The 27,393-nt window shown below is 44.2% G+C and overlaps 1 protein-coding gene across 1 annotated transcript in view; it reads left to right on the forward strand.

Moving 5' to 3' along the window:
* Positions 1-1,989: 1,989 nt before the first annotated feature.
* The window catches only part of abracl.L (ABRA C-terminal like L homeolog), a 53,362-nt gene continuing 27,958 nt past the window's right edge, over positions 1,990-27,393 (forward strand). Inside the window, 2 exon segments of the mRNA NM_001171619.1 lie at positions 1,990-2,060; positions 26,242-26,312. Coding sequence (NP_001165090.1) covers positions 26,252-26,312 — 61 coding nt within the window. The 5' untranslated portion in view covers positions 1,990-2,060; positions 26,242-26,251.

The raw sequence follows: 27,393 nt of genomic DNA on the forward strand, positions 1-27,393 counted from the left end.
TGCTTTTAAAGGAGAACTAAAGCTTAACTCAAGAAGTAGGCTAGAAATGTTGTACATTATGTTTTAGGATTCTATACCAGCCCAAGCCAGCCATTAAGCAGCAAAGATCTGTGCCTCCAAAGATGCCCCAGTAGCTCCCCATCTTCTTTTCTGCTGATTCACTGCACATGCTCTGTGCTGCTATCTGTTACTGAGCTTAGGGACTGACTCAAAATCTACAGTACACATTGAATATAAATGGCACAATATATGGCTGAATAGTAATTAATATAGATAATTACTATATGTCAGCACATAAACCAATGCAACTAGCATCAGAATTTAATAATCAGCCCTGTAGCATCAACTTATACTACAGGCCAACCTAATTTTCTCCTTGATCATTTGCAACAACCCCATACAGCTTAGATTCTCAACAGCTCAGAGTCCACTGAGCATGTTTGGCTACTAATTTAAAGACCAGGCAAGTACAAACTAGCCAAGGTACAGATCTGGGCTACTTTTTGGGCAAGTTTTTTCTTTCCCTAATGTGCCAAGCCTGTGTCTCCCAGGTAGAACAATACAACAATAGGAGGCTAATGGTGAAAAAAGAGGGGATGGGCTGGGTTACCTGAGCAGGGTTCTAAAATAGGTTTCAGACAGACTTACTTAGTGTTTTTTGTCACCATGATGATGTAGGCTTGCCACCTGGCCAGTATTTTACCAGCCTGGCCAGTAAAAATAATGATTGATCCCAATGTTATTAATAGGGAAAAATTATAAATATATAGGAAGGCCGGTATTTTTTTCCGGAAAAGGTGGGAACCCTAAGTCTGGCACAGAGAACTGGAATAAGTTGAAGCACGAAAACATCATCTGCCCACAGTGGCCTAGTAAACGCTCTACAAATCCCACCTGCCTGCAAAACTTTCTCCTGGTGTACCAATGGGTCAATTCTGTTGCTGGGATAGTTACATAGTTAAATCTGGTTGAAAAAAGACAAAGTCCATCAAGTCCAACCCCTCCAAATGAAAACCCAGCATCCATACACACACCCCTCCCTACTTTCATACAAATTCTATATACCATACCTATATTAACTATAGAGTTTAGTATTACAATAGCCTTTGATATTATGTCTGTCCAAAAAATCATCCAAGCCATAAAACTTGAAGTGACACAATTGATTGTATGTTACATAAATTCTGCTGTTTCCCAGGCCCAGCTCAGAAGACAATTGATAAATGAACCTATAGCATGAATTATTATATAGGAAGGGGGGCCCACTGTACACTCACTGGTAAGCAGGGGTGCTTTGCCAATGAGGCAAGTTGAGGCTGTCGCCTCAGGCGGCAGCGCCCCACTAGGTATCAGGGGCGGCAAAAATGCTGCTCCTGGTACTTTAAGAGTATTTCCGGGGGTGGGGGGCAGAAGCAAATGCTGCTGCCTCATGCGGCAGAGGAGCCAGGATCGCCCCTGCTGGTAAGTAGAGGGACACCACCTTATCTGGGGAGCTCCTAGCAGTATCTTCAGGGGGAACTATTATCTTTTAATGCATCCTGACCCTTGGTTGAAGGCTGCTTTCCTATTTTATTTGTGGACTGCTTTTGTGAACATAGAGTGAACATTTAACAAGCAACACAATTTATAACCCCCACACCCCTCACGTCTTACTTTCCTGGCTAGCAGAAATCCTGCCTGCATTTATTCATGACTAGAGGCTGAGGGTGTGTAGGATAATGCCCTGCCTACATGCCTGCTCTTACTAGTTCCAGAATGCCCAACTCACTGCTTGTTATCAATATTATTTGCCTTCCTTCCATATTTCTGTGCACTCCATACATATTGAATGTAAGTTTACAATAATATATCACTCTTTCAACCCCCTCTCCTAAGCAACATTCAGCAACCCTTTTCTCCTCCCCAACTCCTATATGATTGGCTTTTCCTTCTGCTTGGGGGTGGCTTCTTCAAATAGCGAGCTCTGTCCTACACAAAGAATTTCTTTTCTTCCTTGTTTCGGATAAGTGCAGTCTTGGGGCAGCAGTTCCTTGTCTATCTTCTGATAATTGCAGAACCAGGTAAGATAAAGTTTATGTTATTGTAATGTAAGTAAGGTATCTATATAAAATATATTAAAAAGGAACAACTAACAAACAGTGTAGTAAGGCTGATTACTAATTAATTGATCTTCATGTTACTGTTGGCAGGACTCAGTACTGATTACTAACCAGTTATGTTCATTATATTGGTGCCCAGTGTTAAAGGGGTGATCTAGCACCTTTTATTAATCCTCAAAGTTCCAGCTCCATGCTTTTTTGAATTACAAGTCTCCATTTCCACTGAAGGTTTGGGGTTGAAAAAAGACAGGGGTTTTGGGAGTTGTAGTTCAGGAGCAGCTGGAGGGATGTATGTCGGTGTACAAGCATGGTATTAAAGGATTGTCCTCCCTCTATCTGTTATAAGAATATGGTACTAAATGGGCATGAAATGACTGGCAATATGACTGCATCCATACACAAGCTTGTTAACGGTACGTTTATTGGCAATATCTTTAAAGGACTAGAAAAGGCAAAAAAATGTCAAGGAAAATATGTTTTGCATACCAGATTTAATAGTGGGCACAAAAGATATTTTTTGTACTTGTGACCAAATTGAAATGAGAGGAAATGTTGCCCTGAGGTGGCACTTATATTGAAGTGTCAATGTCTGTTACTTGCAGCACTTAATATCTTCCTATATGTGTCATGTTACCCTACCATTTGGATTGTAAGCTCTACAAGACAGGGACCTCAGTCCTCTTCTCTCTTTGACACTTTATTTTAATGTAAACTGTACTTTTATTTGTATTTATTATTGTACTTTGTATTGTATCTGTTTTTGTAATGACCCCCTGTTTGTTCTATTAATGTATTGTTCTGCTGTACAGTGCTGTGTACATAAGAAGAAAAAAATAAATAAATAATACTAATAAAAAAACAAAAAAAACAAAAAACAAATTATATATATATATATATATATATATATATATATATATATATATATATATATATATATATTATAAAAATATTCATACATGTATACCTGCCACAGTATGAGCATATAGATGGATTATAAAAATTCTTGTGTTGCTGGCCCTTTAACTACTACAGTGAGGTTTTTATGCAACATGCCACTCCCTTTTTACTTCCTACTCACCACTACAAGCTACACATAGAAAGTAGGAAGCAGTGTTTTTTCTTTATGCAATATGCCACTCCCTTTTTACTTCTCTCTCTTTTACTCACCACCTCAAGCTACACATAGAAAGTAGGAAGCAGCATGAAAGTTGTGTGAAGCCCAGCAGTAGCAGTAGTTGAATGCAACCCACTACTTCTTCCATCTAAAATGTACATGCATCCCTTCACATTGAAAAGATATTGACAAAGCAGTGGTTTTGTTGGGCAACATGGCACCATTCCAGTGTTACTAAAAACCGCAGGCACCAAAGCACTTTGCGACCACCCTCAGTACCATTTGCCCTGAAAGTAGAATTTTTCAGTGTTCACAATGTGGTCAGACTATGTCCCTACTAGAACACACAGCATCTATTCAAATGAATGCTTTCACTACTGCCCATATAAAAACATGTTCTTTGATCAATATACCAAACACAACTCAAGTCCTAGGCTCTTATGAGAAGGAAAGTTATTATTAGAAAGGGTCACAAATCCCCGGAACATTGTTGTTAAAAAGTTGATAGCTCTGCTCTTAGGACAATAGCACATGAAGTGTATTTTCTTACCCATTGGAAATCGCAGACCGTGGCAAGCAGTCAAAGGGCACTCCCTGAGGAAAACTAATGATTAAAAATACCTTTTCACTGCAGTGTATAGGAATTGACTTCTGCATATTCATATGTAAGATTCAAGTGTTTTGCCGTCATACACATGCAAAGTTCCTCTAAATAAACAGTGGAATGAATACCATAAACTAGCCTCCCTTACAGGGACAATTCACACAGGAACCTATGTGTCTCCTGTGTGGAGGTCTGTAACTCTACTGCCTTTAAGTTGTTATTGTACTGTTCTTGCTGTTTTTTTTTTTGTTTAAACTGTTTTTGGAAGAAAACTGCCTTTATTTTTCAATCTGTTGCTGCCAGATGAAATAAAAGTCATTTTTCTTTGAGACTTTTCTTGTCTTGACACTTACTCTATGGGAACCTGCCATATATGTTGTTAGAATTTTATTTATGCAAAATGTGGTGCAACAACAGGATCAGCAGATACAACTAATCAGGCAGTTGCAGTATCCACTCTTCAAATAGCAGGAGAACTGCTGCAACTCCAGGCCACACAATCCATTCCTGAGACAGCAACCACCATGCCACAACCTCTTCTGTTAAAAATATAGAGATGACCCAGAGACATTTCAAATGACCTTTGAAAGGGTAGGACCAGTGGGTGAATTTACTGGCACCACTCCTGACTGGTGAAGCACAGTCCCCATACACAAATCTTCATCCAGACAAGGCTGTCAGGTCCCTGGTAAGGCCTCACCTGGAGTATGCAGTGCAGTTTTGGACTCTAGTCCTTAGTATAAAAGGGATATAAATGAGCTGGAGAGGGTGCAGAGATGTGCAACTAAACTGGTTAGAGGGATGGAAGACTTAAATTATGAGAATAAAAAAGGGTCTTGCAGAGGGACATGATTACACATACAAGTACATTAGAGGACATTATAGACAAATAGCAGGGGACTTCTTTTTTTTTTTTTAAGAGGTAAGTTTTTTTTATTTTGTTTTGTACATCCATTATACATCCAAAACAAACAATTAAGCAGACTAACTCATAGTTGTGTAATCAGGTATTCGGTAAAAGTCGACACAAAGCATAGTATAAACCAAAATCATTGGGGGGGGTTTGCTGGACACCCCAAAGAGTAATTTTGTTAAAGTTTAAGGCCCAGTCTGATCTGTGATCCTATTTAGGGGTGGGTTAATTTCCTGTGTTGAATATGGTTTCCCTAATTCAGGTTGCCTCAGAGGGTGTAGAAATCAAGTCAGTCTCACACCACGGGCCCCAGACCTTGTCGAATTTAGTTGGTGATCCTCCTCTAATTTCGTGGTGAGCTTAAAGAGCTGGCTGCGTTGTTGACCAGTTGCATCCAAGATCTAAGGGAGGGGGCGGGGAGTTACCCATCCAGTGCATTGCAACAGTTTTTTTTTTATTTGCATAAAATAGTAGGATGCTGTATCAAAGTCTGGCATATTAAGGTGGGATTATCTCTTCTAAGATCCCCAAAAGGCAGATAGTTGGTGTTATTATCCTCGGTGTAATAAAAATACCTGCCCGCCGCATGGTCCAGTCCTGGCACCATCTTGCTCCTCTAAGGGAGCATGCACGCACCTCCATGTTTCTTAAAGGCACAGGTGCGCTGGCGTGAAGACGCCAGCGCGCAATGGTGCCAAGTTCAAAAAGTATAAATAGTGTGAAAGGGCTTCCAGAGTTTGCCCGTGATAGAACTTAGTTTTTGTGGTTTCCTGAGCCTTGTGCGTCTTGTCTTTGAATTCTGATCTGATTATCCGTGTTTGACCCAGCCTGCTTCCTGACAATCCGACAATTTGTATCCTGCTTTGCCTGTCTACGACAACTCTTCTGCTTAACCCTTTGTTTGATCACCCCGTTTGACCCTTTGCCTGTTTGACGATTCTGATATCCACCTGCCTCAACAGAGCCTGTCTGACCATCCTTCTGCCTAATCCTTTTGTACCGTGACCTTTGGCCTAACTGACTCTAACAACAGTCGTGCCCCTTTGCCTGCCAGAACTCCTCGCCTTGCTCCTCTCGAAAAGTCCAGGTGGCATCTGAGTACGTTGAGGGCTCCTCCCGAAGCCAAAGGCGGTCACATTACTGGTGAAGCCGAGACCAGGGAGCTTGGCACTAGTTCTGGTTTAGGGTGCCGACCGTGACATTATCACGGGCCATGGAAGACAACGGTCACGAAGATGCTGCTGCTCCTTCCGCTACTACTCCTCCAACTACCACTGAAGCACTCCTTCCTACCTTGCTACAGCGCTTGGAGGATCACGAGCAGAAGCAAAACTATCTCCTGCAGGGTTTTTACAACCTAACCCGCCAGCTGGAGACTCCGCAAGCTCCTCAGCAGCTACCTATTCCTGGTTCCTCTCCGCCTATGGGTTCTTCTGCCATATGGGGTAACTATGCTAAGCCCCACAAGCCCAAAATTGTGTTCCCAGAAAAATTTAGTGGGGACAGAACAAAATTTTTCATTTTTAAAGAGGCATGTAAATTGTACCTTAGTTTCTTTCCCCACTCCTTTGCAACGGGTGAGGAGAAAGTAAGGTTTTTCATGACCCTGCTCCAGGGTGATCCCTAAATTTGGGCTCTCAGACTGCCAACCTCTGATCCTGCTCGTTACTCCCTCGATGCCTTTTTTAACAGCATGGCAATTCTTTACGATGACCCGTATCGTGCATCTACTGCCGATACCGCGATTCGTGAGTTGCGCCAAGGGAAAAGGGATGCGGAGGTGTACTGCACTGAATTCCACCGGTGGGCAGTGGAAACTGGGTGGAATGATTTGGCTCTATGGAGTCAATTCTGTTTGGGGTTATCTGATTCTGTAAAGGATAGTCTGGTTAATTACCCCCAACCTTCTAACTTGGATGGTCTCATGTCCCTCACCATCCAGGTAGATGGAAGGCAAAGGGAGAGAAGGGGTGAGAGGAGTACAAACTTCTCTGGGGTTACTAATATAAGATCTAATGTGGTGACCAGTGTAAAATTTCCTAACCCCTCTGTGCTTTTGCCTCAGGAGGAGCCTATGCAATTAGGCATATCCCATTTAACTCCTGAGGAAAAGGCACGCAGGCGTTCCCTCTGTCTTTGCATGTACTGTGGTGAAAAGGGACATTTTCTGAACCAATGTGCTAAGAGGCCGGGAAACTCCAAGCCTAAATGGAGAAGGGGAGCTCCATTTGGGTGCAGGAGTTTCCTCTCCCCAATTTGCCTTTAAGGTTTTGTTGCCAGTTAAACTAACCTGACCTATGGGCTCTGTCAAGGTGTCCGCATTTGTGGACTCGGGTGGAGGGTAATTTTCTGGATACTGCTTTTGCAGCTAAATTCTGTATCCCTTTAGTTCCTCTAAGTGCCCCCATGAGAATAATGGCAGTAGACAAGAGACCCTTGGGTTCAGGTGTAATTTCTAAGGAGACTGTAACTCTTTCCATGTGCACTAATAATTTGCATTGTGAGGAGATAGCTTTTTACCTCATTGAGGGTGCTTCCTCTCCTCTTATTTTGGGGTTACCCTCTGATTGACTGGGTCTCTAGGGAGGTGGTTCAATGGGGTACTAAGTGTGGTGGGGTATGCTTTCCCTCTGTAGTAGCAACTACATCTCTTGAGGGGTTACCTGCTGCCTATGCAGAATTTGATGTTTTCTCTAAAAAAGCAGCAGAAACCTTGCCCCCACACCGGCAGTATGACTGCCCAATAGATCTTGCCCCAGGGTCAACTCCTCCTCGTGGCAGAACCTACCCTCTTACATTGCCCGAAGCCCAGGCAATGACAGAGTATATAAAGGAAAATTTAGAAAGGGCTTTCATCAGCATAGTTCCCCTGCGGGGACGGGCTTCTGTTTTGTTGGGAAAAAAAGATGGTGGTCTTCGCCCCTGTATTGATTATAGGGGGCTCAATAAGATCACCATAAAAAAACGCTATCCCCTCCCTTTAATTTCCGAACTTTTTGATCAGGTTAAAGATGCTAAGGTCTTTACCAAGCTTGATCTTAGGGGGGCTTATAACCTGATACGTATCGGGGAGGGTGACGAGTAGAAAACTGCGTTTAACACCAGGGATGGCCACTACGAATATCTTGTAATGCCATTCGGTCTCTGTAACGCTCCCGCTGTGTTTCAGGAATTTGTCAACGACATCTTCCGGGACCTGTTGGGGATATTCATAGTGGTCTATCTTGATGATATCCTGATTTTTTCTTCCAACACGAAGGAAGATCAAAAACACGTTTGTGAGGTCTTACAAAGTGTAAGGGAAAATAATCTTTATGCGAAACTGGAGAAATGTACTTTTGGGGTTTCTTCTGTTCAGTTTTTGGGGGTTTAACATTTCCAGCAAGGGTTTAGAAATGGATCCAGGCAAGATGAGAGCAGTCCTGGATTGGACCCAACCCCTTTCGTTGCGTGCAACCCAAAGGTTCCTCGGTTTTGCTAATTATTATCGTCAGTTTATTAAGAATTTTTCCCTCATTGTGGCCCCCATCACTAATTTAACCAAGAAGGGCAGCATGTGGCCCCCTGAGGCTGTTCAAGCATTTGAATTCCTCAAAAAGGAGTTCAGTTCTGCCCCAATCCTTCGTCACCCCGACACTGCGCTTCCTTTTATTGTGGAGGTTGACGCCTCTGAGGTGGGAGCTGGGGCAGTCCTTTCTCAAAGGCATCCGACTACCAACAAGTTTCACCCCTTTGCTTTCTTCTCCAGGAAATTTTCACCCGCAGAGGTGAATTATGATATAGGTAACAGGGAATTGTTGGCAGTCAAATGGGCCTTTGAGGAATGGCGGCATCTCCTGGAGGGTGCAAAACATCTGGTAACGGTCTATACTGACCACAAAAAATTACTATACATAGAGTCTGCTAAGTGCCTTAATCCGAGGCAGGCTAGATGGGCTCTATTTTTCACAAGGTTTCATTTTTCTCTGACTTTCAGGCCTGGGACTAAAAACACCAAGGCGGATGCACTCTCTAGGAGTTTTGAATACATTTCTTCTGACTCTAGTGAGTGTACTCCCATTATTCCCAGAGAAATGATCTTTGCAACCCTTGAATCTGACCTTTCTTCTCTATTGCTCCCTCTTCAAACATCTGCTCCTACGGATACCCCTTTGGGGTTTGTACCACAAGAGTTAAGGGAGCAAGTATTGAGGGAGGTTCACGATTCTAAGGTGGCAGGGCATCCAGGCATTTCAAAGACGGTGTCCCTGTTATCCCGTCATGTTTGGTGGCCATCATTCAAACAGGATGCTAAGGCCTTTGTTAATTCCTGCCCAGTCTGCAAAAGATCAAAGTCTTCTCGAAATTCTTCCCAGGGTCTGTTAACCCCCTTACCCATTCCAGTAAAACCATGGTCTCATCTGTCAATGGACTTCATTGTTGATTTACCCCCTTCTCAGGGGAAGACGGTGATCTGGGTGGTGGTGGATAGGTTTAGCATGATGAGCCATTTTGTTCCCCTTCCACACCTCCCTTCTGCTAAGACTTTGGCTGACCTATTTGTTACCCACATTTTTAAGTTTCATGGTTTTCCTGAAAATATTGTTTCCGACAGGGGGGTTCAATTTGTTTCTAAGTTTTGGCGTGCCTTCTGTTCTTTGGTTGGGATTGAGTTATCCTTTTCCTCTGCTTATCACCCCCAAACCAACGGTCAAACTGAGAGGGTAAACCAGTCCCTGGAACAGTACCTCAGGTGTTATGTGTCTGACAACCAGTCCATGTGGGCGGAACTGTTACCCTGGGCAGAATTTGCATACAATAATGCTACCCATTCTTCCTCTGGGAAGTCCCCTTTCTTTATTGTAAATGGGTTGCATCCCAAAGCGTTTTCTTTTTCTGGGCTGGTTCCCCTGTACCTTCTGCCAATTCTTCTGTCGAACAATTCTCAAGTGCATGAATCTCTGTCAGCTGCTGACAGATCACGTAGAAAGACACCCCAGTATAAAGTGGGGTTATCAGGTCTGGTTGTCTACCAAAAATATCAAGTTAAAGGTGCCCTCTCTCAAACTGGGACCCAGGTTTATCGGTCCATATCCCATTTCTGAAATCATTCATTTTAAGATTTCCAATTCATTTCATGTATACCTCCTGAAACCTGCCTCTGATATTCGTTCTATGTCTGTTCCTCCCCCAGTGTTGGTTGAAGGTCAGCCTGAGTTTGAGATCCAAGAGTTCCTCGATTCCCACCTCGTACGAGGTAAGCTACTTATTAAGTGGAAGGGCCATGGCCCTGAGGAGAACTCTTGGGTCTCAGTAGAGGACATCAAGGCTGACAAACTCAGGAAGAAATTCCATCTAAAATTTCCTGGTAAGCCTGGGGGTCCGATGGCCCCCCCCCCCTGGAGAGGGGGGTAATGTAATAAAAATACCTGTGCGGTGGGGACGCCCGCCGCATGGTCCAGTCCCGGGACCATCTTGCTCCTCCGTGTAATGACGCCAGCGCGCAATGACGCCAAATTCAAAAAGTATAGTGTGAAAGGGCTTCCAGAGTTTGCCCATGATAGAACTTAGTTCTTGTGGTTTCCTGAGCCTTGTGCGTCTGTCTTTGAATTCTGATCTGATTATCCGTGTTTGACCCAGCCTGCTTCCTGACAATCCGACAATCTGTATCCTGCTTTGCCTGCCTACGACAACTCTTCTGCTTAACCCTTTGTTTGATCACCCGGTTTGACGATTCTGATATCCGCCTGCCTCAACAGAGCCTGTCTGACCATCCTTCTGCCTAATCCTTTTGTACCGTGACCTTTGGCCTAACTGACTCTAACAACAGTTGTGCCCCTTTGCCTGCCAGAACTCATCGCCTTGCTCCTCTCGAAAAGTCCAGGTGGCATCTGAGTACGCTGAGGGCTCCTCCCGAAGCCAAAGGCGGTCACACTACTGGTAAAGCCGAGCCGAGACCAGGGAGCTTGGCACTAGTTCTGGTTTAGGGTGCTGACCGTGACACTCAGGAAGTCTGCTAGATAGTTTTTAATTGAGTCCAAAAGTTGAGGATATGCTGGTAGTTCCACACAATGTGGAAAAAGTCAGCTGCCAGTTCTTGGCATCTAGGACAGGAATCGTCAGTCATACGGGGGTTATTTATAGGTGGTGTATGATCTTATATTGTATTAATTTGTCCTTGAGTGAAATACTCTACTATATATCTCTACTGCTTCATCCCAGTCGTCTTGTTCAAGGCGTGCAATTTTGTCGGTCCACCACTCTTGTGCAGTTCGAAAGGGCTTAGGGACAGACAGAAGGAGGTGTTGATATAGTCAGAATGTCATCTTTGAGGGGTTAGGGTCATGAAGAGTTTCTTCTATATCGAGGTGGGTCTGTCTGGGGGTAAGGGTAGTGAATTGGGAGTAAAAGGTATGTCTAAGCTGAAGGTATGTGAAAAATGGAATTTGAGCTGGTTGGCACTTTTGCTGAAGTGCGGGATACGTAGGAACGGTGGGGTTTTCTAGATGGTCCCAGGCATTTAATATTCCTGTCAGGCCAAAAGTTAAAGTCTTGTAGGAGCCTGAAATGATTCGTAGACCAGAGAAGGAGCCAAATTGGTTAACCAGATTGAGTTGGTTGGCGAGGGAATCATTGGGGTCGGACAAATATATGAGGTCATCTGCGAAGAGAGAAATCTTTTCTTGTGTAGTACCGTAGGATTTCTGATCAGAATGGCTAGTGGCTCAATTGCTATGGCAAATAGTACTGGGGATAGGTGGCAGCCTTGCCTCGTTCTTCTAGTCAGTGGGAAGGGGCGATATGAGGCCGTTGACTCTGACTTAGGCAGTGGGGCTTCCGTAGAGCAGTTTAATCCAGGTTAGGCACCCAGGACCAAGACCAAAGCAGGTCAGGACCTCCCACAGGTAATTTCACTCTTCTGAGTCTACCTTAGTAGAGTCTAGTGCGACCACCACTCTGGTTTCTGTTTCTACATGGGTAATTTGTAGGTTGGTAAAAAGTCTGCAGAGGTCGACGTTAGTAGAACGTCCAGGCATGAAGCCAGATTGGTCAGGGTGTAGGAGATCTGGGGTCACCTGCGGGGGGTGAGGGTCTTAGCACCTTTGTTGAGGAGGGATATAGGGTAATATGAGGAGCAAAGAGTATGGTCTTTTCCTGGTTTAGGATGATTACTATGAGTGCCTCGGTGAAGGAGGGGGGCAAGGAGATGCTATTGTAAGGTTTCTACATCTTTCAGAATAATTTGGGTTGAAAGAGTTTTATACCAGTCCAGTGGGAATCCATCTGGTCACGGTGTCTTATTTGTGGGTAGGGAGGCAATTGCGTCGACTTCTTGGGCTGTAATAGGGACATCTAGGAATGCTTGGTCATTAGGGGAAAGAGCTGGTATAGGGATAGTGTTCAGGAAGTGCGAGAGTTGAGCTCTGGAGTGAGTTGTTGAGGTTGTGTATACGTTTTGGTAGAAAGCAGCAAACTTCTGTACTCTACGTTCTATGACTATAGAGCCATCGTCTAGTTTGAGATGTGGAATCGCGGAAGATGCCATGTGTGGTTTAGCCAGAAATGCCAGGAGTTTGCTGTTCTTGTCGCTTTGATCAAAAATACGTTGGTTTTGATAGAGTAGGGCTTTCCTGGTTAGGGATATGGAGGCTCTGGAGAGGGAATCTTGGGTCTTTATGAGGTCAGCATAGCTGGTAGGGGTAGGGTTCTGTGTATGTGCTATTGTGGCTCTTTGGAATTCATTTTCTGCCATTCTTACTTGATCCAGACTCTCATTCCTAGCTTGTTATATTGCCGCAATAAGGGCTTCTCTCATAACTGCCTAAGAGATATCCCATATGGTCAATGGGGATTCAGTTTTGTGTACCCAGTAGTCGTTATAAGCCTGAGTATTCGCGGTGGCGACTGTATCGTTTTTGAGTCAAAGGGGGCTGAGGTGCCAGAGCCCCGGGGGCTTCGGGAAGCAGGGGACCTTTTTACCCATAAAGAGGTTCACTGTACCACCCCTTCAGACTAGAAGAAAAGAGCATTCATTTGAAGCAACATAGGTGGTTCTTCACAGTAAGGTTGTGGAATGCACTGTCGGGTGATGTTGTGATGGCTGATTCTATTAATGCCTTTAAGAGTGGCTTGGATGATTTCTTGGACAGACATATCAAAGGCTATTGTGATACTAAACTCTATAGTTAGTATGGATACGGGTATATATAGTTTGTGAAAGTATGGAGGGGTGTGTGTATGGATGCTGGGTTTTTATTTGGAGGGGTTGAACTTGATGGGCTTTGTCTTTTTTTGGGCCTCACACTAGCAATTTCAGTATGAGCAATATTCCACATGGGTACAGCCCAGATTTTTAGCCCAGCGGCTGATGGACATTCGCACCAGGTGGATCCAGCCTGTAACAAAGACTGCAGATCAAGTGGTGGTTCTAGAGCAGTTTCTGTCTTTACCTGCCTGTTGAGGTATGCCGGTGGGTCCAAAGGCACCAAGCTACTGCCCTCCTGCTCGCTGTACAACTACTGGAAAACAACCTATCGCTAGAAGAGTAACTTGGTCCAGGCAAAGTTCTGCAACAGTCCACAAAGCCAGTGTCCTCTTTTTAGTGACAGCCATCATTTATCTCTCTCTCTCTCTCTCTCTCTCTCTCTCTCTCTCTCCCTCTCTCCCTCTCTCCCTCTCTCCCTCTCTCCCTCTCTCCCTCTCTCCCTCTCTCCCTCTCTCCCTCTCTCCCTCTCTCCCTCTCTCCTTATCAAGGCCTTGAAGCTTACTTTAGGAGTAGAAGAAGAAGCTGAATCAGCTAGGACTCCTAAGGTTCTGCCTACCCCTTCAAAGAATCGTCAGACCTTTCCTTTGTTTGGAGAGGTAGCAGATTTAATTAAAGCGGAATGGCAGAAGGCTGCTAAGAAGGTCTCTTTTGTTTCACCGGGTACCAGATTTGCTAAACTGTATCCGTTTAAGGAAGGTGAAGGATTGGTCCATTCCTCCTTCTGTAGACCCTGCAGTAATTCATTTGGCCAAAAAGACAACTCTGCCTATTGACGATTGTTCGGCCTTAAAGGATCCGATGGACAGAAGAGTGGAATTGGATCTTCGAAAAGCCTTTATAGTGACGGGTGCAGCATGCAAACCAGCAGTTGCCTTAGTATCAGTAGCCAAGGCCATGTCTTGTTGGATTGAATCCATCGTCAAAGCGGTGAATGAAGGGGCAGACATAAAGGACATTTCTGCCAGTCTAGCGGAGTTGAAAATAGCCGCGGGTTTCATTTCGGAGGGGGCAGTAGATTTGACTAGACTATCTGCTCGCTCTATGGCTATTTCTGTGGCAGCGAGACAAGTCTTATGGCTCAGATCATGATCTGCAGATACCTCATCCAAGATGAGTTTGTATACACTTCCGTTTGAAGGTGCTCGACTTTTTGGAGTTAAACTTGATGAGGTCATAACTAAGGCTTCAGGGCGAAAGAGCCAGTTTTTACCACAGGAGAAAAAGTAAAATTTTCAACCTTTCAGATTTGGTGGCCCTCGAGGAGCGACGGCAGCAGGTTCCTCCCACCATTCCTTCAAAGGGAATAGGGAATCATTCAAGCCCTTTGCTTGGAAAAGAGGTCAGTATGCCTTTCCTAGGGGCTATAAGTCCAGGCTGACTCATCAGCCTAAGAAACCTTCCTGACTATCCGTTGGAGGAAGGAAAAGTGGGGGCAAGGCTGGGGGAGTTCGATCAGGTCTGGCAAGAAACCATCTCAGACCAGTGGGTCCTAGACATCCTGAGAAGAGGATATCATCTGGAATTTGCTTCGGTTCAAAGGGAAGACAGATTTGTAGTATCACCTTACCCGGCCTCAAAGGGAAAAAGAGAGGCCTTGGATCTTTATGTCCAATGGTTACTGGATGTCGGAGCGTTAATACCAGTTCCACAAGGAGAACTCAGGAGGGGCATTTATTATATCCTATTTCTGGCGAAAAAGAGTTCAGGAGGCTGGCGACCGATTCTGAATCTTCAGGAAGTCAACAAACATCTATGGTATCAGAAATTCAAAATGGAGTCCATCTTCTCCATCATTCAAGCTGTGCTACCGGGAGATTGGCTCCTATCTATAGATCTGTAGGATGCCTATCTTCACATTCCAGTCATTCAAGCTCATCAGCGATTTCTACGCTTTGCCCTGGCAGTAAGGCACTTCCAGTTCCGGTGCCTACCCTTCGGCCTTTCAACAGCTCCAAGGGTTTTTTCCAAGGTTTTGGTAACCCTGATAGCGGCCTTAAGACTGGAGGGGATTTCCATCTGGCACTATTTAGACGATATTCTGATGTCTGCAAGGAGACTCTCATTCTTCATCTGGAAAGAGTTTTACAGTTTCTACAAGCTCATGGCTGGTTAATAAACTGGGAAAAGAGCCAGCTTGTCCCCTCACAGAGATTGCAGTATCTAGGAGCTATGTTCGACACCAGAGAGGGAAGAGTGTCGCTTCCGCTTCAGAGAGCAAGAGACTTAACTTGTCTAACAGCAGGCATTATGGAGAGGAATCCGGTATCTGCCAAGGAGTTAATGTCTTTGATAGGTTCCATGGCAGCAACTATTCCTGTCACGAAGTGGGCCAGGTGGCACATGAGACCAGCACAGTGGTTCTTTCTGGACCATTGGGACAAAATACGGGGAGATTGGAGTCAACAGATTCGGTTGTCTCTGGCTTTCAAGCAATCTCTCAAATGGTGGCTGTCAATAGAGAATCTTTGTACGGGCCTCCCCTTAACCCAACCTCAATGGAGGATTCTAGTCTCAGATGCATCCACATTGGGTTGGGGAGCTCATCTGGAAGAGGAATGGATGCAGGGCCTGTGGTCTTCACAGCAGAAAGGAGTTCCTTCCAATATACTGGAGATCAGGGCTGCAAGGAATGCCCTGTTTTCCTTTGCCCAGGGACTGAAGGGTTCAGCTGTCAAGATGTTGATAGACAACACCTCAGCAGTATCCTATGTGAAAAGGCAGGGGGGAACAAGGAGCCGATCTCTGTTAGTGGAGGTGGAACCAATTGTGACCTGGGCAGAGAAGAATCTAACCCTTCTGACAGCTGCTTATCTTCCAGGTGTGGAGAATCAAAAAGCGGATTTCCTGAGTCGGAATATCCTGTCGGTCCAGGAGTGGCCGTTACATCAGGAGGTATTTCAGATGCTGGTAGTGTCAGGAGTCAAGGCGAGTCCGAAGGTAAGAGCCTCCCCCACGCTTCCCACTGAGTTGCGCCCTGAGGGTTGAGACAGGACGTTCCCAGATAAGGAATAGCAGGAGTGCTAGAGGAGCCCACAGAAATAACAGTTCGTAATAAGGGCTAGCACTTATCTGCAGGAGACGAAGCGAAGTCTGGAACAGGCCGGGTCATACACAGGAAGGATCAATAAGCAGGTACCAGTTGAGGGAAATCCAGAAGAGTAGTCAGAAAAGCCAAGGTCGAAGTCAGACAAGCAGTACAGGAATCCAGGGATAATCAGAAGAGTAGTCAGTAACAAGCCGTGGTCGAAATCAGAATAACATCAGTAATAAACGCTCAGTGTCAGTAAGACGATCACCTCGCACTGGGCCTAGGTCGGAGTGACCTTTTAACCCCAGGACGCATGTTGGCGTCAGAACGCGCGCCTGCATCAGAACGCGCGCGCGCACGTGAATGCGCGCCCGCGTCAGAACGCGCGCGCGCACGTAAATGCGCGCCCGCGTCCAAACACACGCGCGCATCAGGACACGCGCTCGAACCTGCAACAAGCGCCGGAGTGGAAGCACAGGCCTGGGGAGATGTCGGCTCGGCTTGAGCCAGATCTTCTGGATCCCGACATTGCCCCCCCTCAAAATGCAACCTCCGGGTGCATGTGGAAGCCGGTCTGTCAGGATGAGATCTATGAAATAACTCAATAAGTTGAGGAGCATGTAAATTACTCACGGGTTCCCATGAATTCTCTTCTGGAGGAAAACCTTTCCACTGGATTAAATATTGAAGCCGACCTCGCCGGTACCTAGAATCCAAGACGGCCTCCACTTCGAATTCCTCAACACCTTCAATGGTTACTGGAGCTGGGGGACTGTGGTCTCTTCCCGAAAAGGTGTTCTTCACCACAGGTTTCAATAAGGCTACATGAAAAACAGGGTGGATCTTGTAAGTAGCAGGCAATTTAAGTTTGAAAGTTACCTCGTTCACACGTCGAATAATGGGAAAGGGACCCAAAAATCGTTGACCCAGCTTCTTAGATGGACACGGAAGTTTGATGTGCCGGGTAGACAGCCACACCAGGTCTCCAACTCGAAACTCAGGACCCTTCCTTCTCTTACGATCAGCAACATCCTTGAAGTTGTTCTGTGCTTGGGCCATTGCTTGTTGGATTCTTAGGGTATTGTCCAGAAGAAAAGAAAGTCTTTCTTGAACCGCGGGCACCTCTATACCTTTAGGAAGATTAGGAAGCACGTGCGGATGGAAACCATAGTTAGCGAAAAAAGGAGTTTGCTTGATGGAGGAATGAAGGGCATTATTGTAGGAGAACTCGGCCAATGGTAACAGCTCACTCCAATTGTCCTGGAGAAAAGATGAAAAACAACGTAGATATTGTTCCAACGTTTGGTTAGTCCTTTCTGTCTGCCCATTGGATTGTGGATGAAAAGCCGTGGAAAGAGCCAGCTTGATCTTTAAAGCTTTGCACAATGCCCTCCAGAATTTAGATGTAAACTGTACTCCCCGATCCGACACAATCTCATCTGGAATTCCATGGAGTCTGACGACTTCCTTAATAAACACCTCAGCCGTAGAAGGTGCAGAAGGTACTCCGGAGAGGGGAACAAAATGTGCCATCTTGGAGAGTCGATCCACAATTACAAAAATTGTATTGTATCCTTGCGAGGGAGGAAGCTCTACAATAAAATCAACGGAAATGGAACCCCACAATCGAGTAGGCACTGGTAAAGGACGTAACAGCCCCAGGGGTTTAACATGTGAATCTTTAAACCGAGCACAAGTCTCACAAGAAGATACATAATCCTTGCAGTCCTTAGCCATATGAGGCCAGAAGAAAAACCTTTGAGCGAGATCTAAAGTCTTAACATATCCCATATGACCCGCCAATGGGTGATCGTGAAGTAATTTTAGGGTCTCTAAACGAAGTGTTTCTGGAATGAAGACTTTGTCCCTCAAAAAAAATAACCCATCACAAGCTTGCAACTCCCCGTGTGGAGATAAAGAAGAGGACGCCTCCTTGATCTTTGAAAAAAGTTCACTCTGAAGAAGAAAGAAATTCTGGGGACGAAGTATCGTATCCGGGGGCAAAAGTTCCTCTTCTTGACTGTAACCGTGAAAGAACATCAGCTTTCTTGTTCTTAGAGCCGGGTCTATAGGTTATATGGAAATTAAAACGGGAAAAAAACAATGCCCACCTGGCTTGTCTTGGTTTGAGACGTTTGGCGGTTCGTAAATACTCCAGATTCTTATGGTCTGAAAAAATAATGATCGGGTGTGACGCTCCTTCTAACAAATGACGCCATTCTTCAAACGCTGCTTTAATGGCCAAGAGTTCTCGGTCAGAAACATCATAATTCTTCTCTGAGGTGGAGAGTTTTTTAGAAAAGAAAGCCACAGGATGAAGAGCATTGTTATCGCCGGTCCTTTGGGATAAAATAGCACCAATAGCAGTTTCAGATGCATCAACCTCTAGAATGTAAGGCAGAACAGGGTTAGGATGCTTTAAGACAGCAGCAGACGTAAACAAATGTTTTAATTGCTCGAATGCTTCTTGAGCTTGTGTAGTCCACTGAAAGTGCTTAGTGGAACTGGTTAAGTCAGTGATAGGTGCGATGATCTTAGAAAAGTCCTTAATAAACTTCCTATAAAAATTTGCAAACCCGACGAAACTTTGTACTGCTTTCCGAGAAGAGGGAACAGGCCAATCAAGAATAGCGGACACCTTCTTCTTGTCCATGCAAACTCCGTCAGAAGAGATCACAAACCCCAGGAACTCCACTGAAGACTTGCAAAATTCGCATTTCTCCAGTTTGGCATATAAACGATGAGTTCGCAGGCGGTTAAAAAACCTTCCTTAGTTGCATCTCATGGTCCTGTTCGGAGGAAGAAAAAATTTAAATATCGTCTAGATAGACAATCATAAATTGATCCAAAAAATCTCTGAAAATATCATTAACAAAATGCTGAAAAGTCGCAGGAGCGTTGCACAAGCCAAATGGCATAACGAGGTATTCATAATGTCCAAAACGGGTTCGAAAAGCCGTCTTCCACTCATCTCCTTGCCGAATCCTTACCAAATTATACGCCCCTCGCAAGTCTAATTTAGAGAAAATCTTGGCCCCACGAAGGTTTTGGAATAATTCAGGAATAAGGGGTAACGGGTAACGATTTTTTACAGTGATCTGGTTCAAGTGTCTGTAATCAATGCAGGGCCGTAAGGAATGGTCCTTTTTCTCTACAAAGAAAATACCTGCCCCTGCAGGTGAGGTGGAAGGACGAATAAACCCTTTCTCCAAATTCTCGTTGATATAATCTTTCAAGACCGATAGTTCGGGCTCAGACAGAGGGTAGATACGTCCGAAAGGAATTGGAGCCCCTGGAAGCAAATCTATAGGACAATCATAAATTCGATGAGGAGGTAGTGTGTCAGCTCCTTTTGATCAAAAACATCTATGAAGTCCTGAAGAAATGAAGGGATAGCCTGTAAACGAGGATCTTGAGATGAACACAAAGCAAATGCTTTAGAAGTGGTCTTGGACATAAAGAAATGAGAAATACAAGCCACAGACGAAAATTGTAGTACCCCAGTGCTCCAATTTATTGAAGGATTGTGCAATTTCAACCAAGGAAACCCAAAAATTAACGGGAAAAGAGGAGAGGACACCACATCAAAAGATAAAGTCTCAACATGATTAGAGTCAGTGATAACAATAAGTGGTATGGTCTCTAACAACACTGGTCCGGAGGAAAGTTGGGAGCCATCTGCTGTCCTCACCAGAAATGGTTGAGTCTTGGGTCGGAATATTATGAGCTTTAATAAATTCTTTGTCGACAAAACAACCACAGGCTCCCGAGTCTATGACGACTTTACTCTCTAGGAACCCTTGGGGCCACTGTAGAGAAATAGGGACAATGAGCATAGGCAAATCTCGAGAGAAGGAGGACGGAAAATAAGTCGGATGAATATGCTTACCCCCTGGTCGGGTAGGACAGTTCCTCAAAAAATGACCAGACAGACCGCAGTAGAGGCATAAATTGTTCTCCCTTCTGCGGGACCTCTCTTGGGCAGAGATAGCTGTTCTTATAAGTCCAATCTGCATAGGTTCAGGAGCAGTAGTTATAGAAGCAGGGGAGGAGATGGATGACGAAGTTGCAGAGACGTATGAAGACAGAGGGGCTTTAGGAAGTACCCAGGATGCTCCAAAAGAAGGTGTTGCAGCTCTCTCTGCGCGTCTCTCCCTTAGACGACGATCAATCTGTACACACAGGTCGATCAAAGACTCCAATGAATCAGGTACTCCTACTCTGGCTAACTCATCCTTCAGAGTAGGACTCAAACCCAAGCGGAATTGATGTCTGAGGGCCTTGTCGTTCCACTCGGTGTCGGTGGCATAAGTGCGGAAATCCGTCACATAATCTTCAACTGGGCGTTTGCCCTGACATAGAGTCCGGATTATAGTTTCAGCAGTGTCGGACCTCTTAGGATCGTCATATATCTGAGCCATAGCTGAAAAAAATATGTCCACACTAGCCAATAGGGGGCTTTGGGTTTCAAACAGACGATGAGCCCAAGTCTTGGGTTCTCCGGATAATAGGGACATAATCACTCCCACCCTGATCTGTTCTGTAGCATAAGATTGACTTTTCAAGGAAAACATGAGTCGACAGTCATTTTCAAAAGCCCTGAATTTAGCTCGATCTCCAGAAAAGCGTTCAGGGAGTGGTATCTTGGGCGTCGGATGTGTGGACAAAGAAGCTACTCCCGGGAAAGCAACCGAAACTGGGGGTCCAGGAGGAGGAGCAGCAGCAACAGTCATGTCTTGCATCTGGGTCTGTAATTGTTGATAGCCCCCTTGTAAATCTCGAACAGCCCGAGTAAGACCAGCTAATTGCTGAGCAACAATTTCTAAAGGGGAAAGAGCTGGTTCTTCGGACTCCATGGCGAGGTGATACTGTCAGGAGTCAAGGCGAGTCCGAAGGTAAGAGCCTCCCCCACGCTTCCCACTGAGTTGCGCCCTGAGGGTTGAGACAGGACGTTCCCAGATAAGGAATAGCAGGAGTGCTAGAGGAGCCCACAGAAATAACAGTTCGTAATAAGGGCTAGCACTTATCTGCAGGAGACGAAGCGAAGTCTGGAACAGGCCGGGTCATACACAGGAAGGATCAATAAGCAGGTACCAGTTGAGGGAAATCCAGAAGAGTAGTCAGAAAAGCCAAGGTCGAAGTCAGACGAGCAGTACAGGAATCCAGGGATAATCAGAAGAGTAGTCAGTAACAAGCCGTGGTCGAAATCAGAATAACATCAGTAATAAACGCTCAGTGTCAGTAAGACGATCACCTCGCACTGGGCCTAGGTCGGAGTGACCTTTTAACCCCAGGACGCATGTTGGCGTCAGAACGCGCGCCTGCGTCCGAACGCGCGCGCGCACGTGAATGCGCGCCCGCGTCAGAGCGCGCGCGCACGTAAATGCGCGCCCGCGTCCAAACACACGCGCGCATCAGGACACGCGCTCGAACCTGCAACAAGCGCCGGAGTGGAAGCACAGGCCTGGGGAGATGTCGGCTCGGCTTGAGCCAGATCTTCTGGATCCCGACAGGTAGAGAGATGGGGTCTCCCAGAAGTGGATTTGATGGCAACATACAGCAACACTCAGTGTCCGATTTTGTTTTCCAGGAGATTTTGCCCCAGGGCAAAAGCAACGGATGCCCTTCAGAGTTGGAACTTTCAGCTAATGTATGTCTTTCCTCCATTCCCACTCATTCTACAGACTCTCCTGAAAGTTATTCAGGAAAGAGCAGAGGTAATCTTGATAGCTCCAAGATGGCCACGCAGGCCATGGTACCCGCTCCTGTTAAAGCTGGCAATGGCTCCTCCATGGCCTCTTCCCTGGAGGAAGGATTTGTTAAATCAGGGACCCATCTTGCATCCAAATCCAGGAGCCTTAGCTCTTCAGGCCTGGAGACTGAGCGCAAGAGATTGGATTCCTTAGGGTTTTCAGAAGGTGTTATTGCTAAGCTGTTAAGATCAAGAAAACCTTCAACTTCTGCGACGGATTTGGGAATTTGGGAAAGATTCATGGAATGGAGGATGGCTCGGGAAGAATCAGGAGATATATCACTTTCTCAGATTCTTGCAAGAAGGTCTGGATAAAGGTTTACAATATAGAACACTTAAGGTTCATGTCTCAGCTATTTCGGCCTTATCAAACAGATCATGAGCAGAGGATCGTTTGGTTAAAAGATTTTTTACGGCTGCCCTCAAACTTCGTCCACCGGGGAAGTCCGATGCAGTAGTTTGGAGTCTTCCATTAGTCCTAAAAGCTTTGGCCTTGGAAGCTTTTGAGCCTTTAGAGGCTATTTCTTTATGGTGTCTGACTCGCAAGACCCTTTTTCTGGTAGCTATAGCTTCAGCTTCCAGAGTGGGGGAATTGCAGGCTCTTTCCTGTAGTCCAGGCCATATCCTTTTCTTACATGACAGAGTTATCCTTAAGCCAGACAAAACATTTCTACCAAAGGTGGTGTCATCCTTTCATTTAAAGAAGGAAGTCATTCTCCCCAAATTCAGATCGGAAGAGGCAGAGTTGGAAGACATGCATAAGATTGATCCAGTTCGATGTCTGGTTCGTTATTTGGAGATAACGAAACCTTTTAGGAAGTCCGACAGACTGTTCATTATTCCGGCAGGTTGTCACAAGGGACAGGAAGCTTCAACCACAACGATCAGCAGATGGATATGCCTTTGTATTTCTAAAGCATATGAATCTCAAGGCAAGCTAGCTCCGGAGGGTTTGAAGGCTCATTCTTCTAGGGCGATTGCTGCATCCTGGGCAGCATTAGCGGAGGTTCCAACTTCACAAATTTGCGAGGTGGCTACTTGGTCTTCTGCAAAGACCTTCATTAGACATTATTTACTGGGTGTTTCGGTTTCCAGCAATCATGCATTTGCAGCAGTATCTCGGCTCGCATTTGTTTCTTAAGATATTAGACTTTTTGCAGTATGATAGTCTGGAGTCTTGTTCTTCCCACCCCTTTTTGTATGGCTTGGTAAATCCAGGTGTATTGCTGATATGGAGTGACCAGGAAAAGGGAGAATTGTTTCATACTTACCGTAATTCTCCTTTCCTGGTCACTCTCCATATCAGCATTTCCCGCCCTAGTAGTGGAAACTTGGTACTAGACAAGGAGGTGAGTCTCGGGGTACCTTTATAAGTTTAGAGAGGGAGGGACTATCTGAGCTGGGGGCAGGAATGGGAGGGGCCTCCCAGGTGTATTGCTGATATGGAGCGTGACCAGGAAAGGAGAATTACGGTAAGTATGAAACAATTCTCCCTTTTTTGTGCTGTATGCCCAGATTGCCAGTCGCCATCCAAATGAAACCCAAACCTGCCCCTTTAATACTTGCTTTTAATAGATGTTCCCTTTGTGAGAGCAGTTGTGTGAGGAGCACCCAATGGCGTCTTTTTCAAAATGGTGGCACCTATGATTAATGTGCTTCACAGCAATATGACATCAGCTCATTGTGCATTGTTTTTGGCACCAAATTCGAAATAAAAACTGCTGGAGTTCTTGGATTCATTGTCCGAATATAGGTTCTACTACTGAAGTGTTCCTGGCTGCTCTAAACTGCTGTGTTGACTGATTCTTGGATTTTGCCTGGAAATCGCCCTTGAATTGTTTAACCCTTTCGTACTGTGAATTGGACTTTTATCTGTTAAATCTGCATAGCAGCAACATCCTTGGTCCTGACTCCAATCATCTATCAAAGTTCTTACACATACTAGTTCTGCTCCGTGTGATTTAAGTAGCTGTTGAGAAGCCAAGCTTGGGGTCATCGCAAATCATCAAGCATAAATGATGTTAATTGTGCTGGTTTCTGCGCTGTCATGTTCCAATAATTGGAGTTATTTACTAATCGGCTTAATATTTTAAACACTCTATAAAAACCTCAGTGTATCACCCAAAAACTGATGGGTTGGTTAACAGGTTCAACTGGACTTTAAAGAGCATGGTAAGAAAATTTGTAAACTCTGAAAATAAAAACTGGGACAAATTGCTCCCTTTCCTACTCTGTGCAGTTTAGCAAGCCCCACAAGACTCTACAGGCTTATTGCCCAAGCTATTTTATGGGGGAGAAAAAATTTGGAATTTGAGGTCAGGCCTGCTTCTCTTAAGGAGCGAAAGCAGCCCTGAAGCGGTCCAGATGACCTTGCCAAGTTTTATTATAAACTACAATGTCATAAAATTAGGCAGCAGCATAACCTTGAGGGAGCAACACCATATCCATGAGCATTTGGAAAGTAGCTGGGGCCCATGCAGGCCAAATATCATCATAGTAAATTGGTATAAACTATAGGGAGTTGCAAAGGCAGTTTTGGGTTTAGATTTTTCCTCAAATGGAATCTGCCAAAAGCCCTTGCTAGGTCTAAGGTAGATATGTAAGCTGCCTCACCTAAGGAGTCTAATCCATATGTGGCATTGGGTAAGCATCAATTAAGACACTGCATCCTTGCACAGGTCAACACAAAACCTTACTGACCTGTCTGGCTTGGGGACCAGGACTATGGGACTATCACTATTAGATTCCACAATAACCACCAGTTTAAGCATTTCTGCCAGCTCCTTCCTCACAAGACCTTTTCTACTGTGAGGAAGACGATAAGGGTGAGATCTAAATTTCACCCTGGGTATGTTTCCACATTGGATAAAACAGTGGTTCGCTGGCTACTACCGTTGCTTTATTCCCCACTGCACAATGATTGTCTCCACTTACAGACTTGACAAAGAACAGTGCCTACAGAGGTGGTATGGTCACATGAGTGTTAGAGGGCTTTTGACAACCTCAAAAACTGTTTGCCAATCTTTAAAGACTTTTTAAAAAATCTGGATTTTTCTAAATCATTTATCCTGCAAACCGAGACCTCAGAGGTTGGCCTAAGGGCAGTCAGTGCTGGATTTCAAACCGGGCGCCCAGAGGCTGCCCTGTCCCCCACTCCTCCTGCCATCCCCAGGATCATCCTTTTAGCTCAGACACACAGCACTGGGGTCAGGATGTGTAGAAAACTTCAGTGCGTAAAATTCAGGTGTGGCTTGGCAGCATGCCACCCCTAAATTTGTGCCATGTGAAGTAGAGACTGCTGCAAACACTTAGATTTCATGCTCCTGTTACAGCCTAGGGCCCCTGGGCGATCGCACTTATAGAGTTAAAGGAGTGGATGTCTGGATTTTGGAGAAGGTGTTGCCGGATCTATTTGGAAATGTGCTGTTTCTGGATTTCAGAGGGCGCTCACCCATGTGCCGGATAAGAGTTCCAGTACCAAAGTGATAGCCGAAGTTACATATACATTTAGGTAGTTCATCAACGGTCAAATGTTAGTTTTTTTTATAAACTCACAACTCGAGTGGTTTCTTCTTAAAGAAAAAACTCAAATGGGAAAAACTTGATTCAACGAGTTCAAGTTGCAAAACCCGAAAACTTGAATTGATCCCGTTTTTGGCAAAATGATAGATCAAAATAGAGTTTTTGGGCAAAACCTCAGGGAAAAAAAACTCGAACATCATGAAGGTTATTAACATCTTCAAATGGTTCAAGGGACCTCTGCCATTGACTGCTACATGACCTTGACTGACTTTAGATGGTGTATTTTCGAATTCAAGCCATTTCCAGGGTAGGGGTTTAATAAATCTCAAATTCAAGGTTTTTTTTTTTTTACCCAAAAATTTGAGTTTTGACCAAAAAAATCACCTCGTAAACTTGAATTTCCATAGAAAGCACAACTCGAACCTTAATAAATCTGCCCCTTAAACCAAGTTCTACTAGGCTGAGACCTCCTATTGTTGCAACTCTTATGGTTGTATATGTAACTTACAATGCAATATGAATTCCCTTGTTATAATATTTGAATACTTTATCAATATGTCCATTGCTTTACAAAGTAATTAAATGTTTCGATTCTACTAGTTACTAAAACGTGCTTCACTTCCAAACTAACAGTAACAACTTATTTCAAAAACTGAGTTCAACCCTTGTCCAAATCTAATGCCATCTTAAAGGCATTCTGCAGCACATTCATGCCATATTCTTTCGGTAAGAACCTGTTGCGTAACTTGCATGATTCCTCAATGAACTTTTTGTTGAAAAAAAAAATGCTTCCAGTAGACCTGATGGGAGCAAATCAGGTGAAAAAGATCTTGGCAGAAATTTGAAGATGTGAGCAGGTTGAATTACTTTCCATAATGTTGTATCAGAGGTTATCTAAAAATACAAGATTTTTACAGATTTATTGTAATTAATTTAACTCATGTTGACCTTTCTCTTGCTCTAGTTTAACAACAATGAATGTAGACCATGAAGTTAATCTGCTTGTAGGAGAGATTCGAAGACTTGGTTCAAAAGGTAAGGTTCATATAATGGTATTCTTTGTTTTCGATGTACAGGCATGAGATCTATTATCTGGAATGCTTGAGACTTGGGCTTTTTTGAGATCAGAGATCTTTTCATAATTTGGATCACCATACCATAAAGGTTATAAACCACACTGGAAAATTTTGATCAGATTTTATCTGATCTTGCCATGCAACACCACCCAACTACATAAGATTTGTAGGATGCTACGAAATCTGATCACCCCCCAAGCTGTATTGTAATGTCTGATCAGATAAAGTCAGACTTTTGTTCATGCATGTACAATCCAATGTATTTCAATGAAAAAAAAAAAAAAAGACTTTCTGACATCATCGGTTTTTATTTTGTCGGATGAAGACGCAGCATACTGCCTTCCTATCAGACAGGTGTGTCATATCGGATCGGATGGCAGATATGTCATTTACACATCAGATTTTTGGATCGCCCCCATTATATTTTAATCCATGCAACTATATCTGACTTGTAGGATGAGTTCTGTAGAATCGACACCATTCTACAAAATCTCCTGTGTTGAAAAAAACAAAAAAACTCGAAAGTCTGCCCACCAATATGGATTCATTTAGTTTAATTACCATCAAGGACAAGGTACTGTTTTATTATTACAGAGTAAAAAAAAAAAGCAAGAGAATTATGCAATTAATCTTGCTAGGGCTAATAGGCAGTACACAAAACAGACATTGTTACTCTCAATGGATGCATGTACATATGTATTCATGTAGGTCTGTAACCCCAGCAAAAATGTTGCTGTACTTTATCTTAAAGCAGGAAGCAAATCACTCCAGCCTTTATACATTACATTTTTGGCTTACTTACTATATTAGAAACTTTTTTTATTTTGCACAACCTATCTATTTACCCAGTTTTTATTTTTACACTGAACAATTCCTTTAAAGGGATATAAACCCAAAAATATGTATGTGACATTCAATTCTACACAACTGACGAATTGTTATTAATTATGTGTGTGTGTATATATATATATATATATATATATATATATATATATATATATTTATATATATATATATATATATAGTGTGTGTATATATAT

Source organism: Xenopus laevis, chromosome 5L (genome assembly GCF_017654675.1).
Source record: "Xenopus laevis strain J_2021 chromosome 5L, Xenopus_laevis_v10.1, whole genome shotgun sequence".
In the NCBI taxonomy this organism is placed as follows: Eukaryota; Metazoa; Chordata; class Amphibia; order Anura; family Pipidae; genus Xenopus; species Xenopus laevis.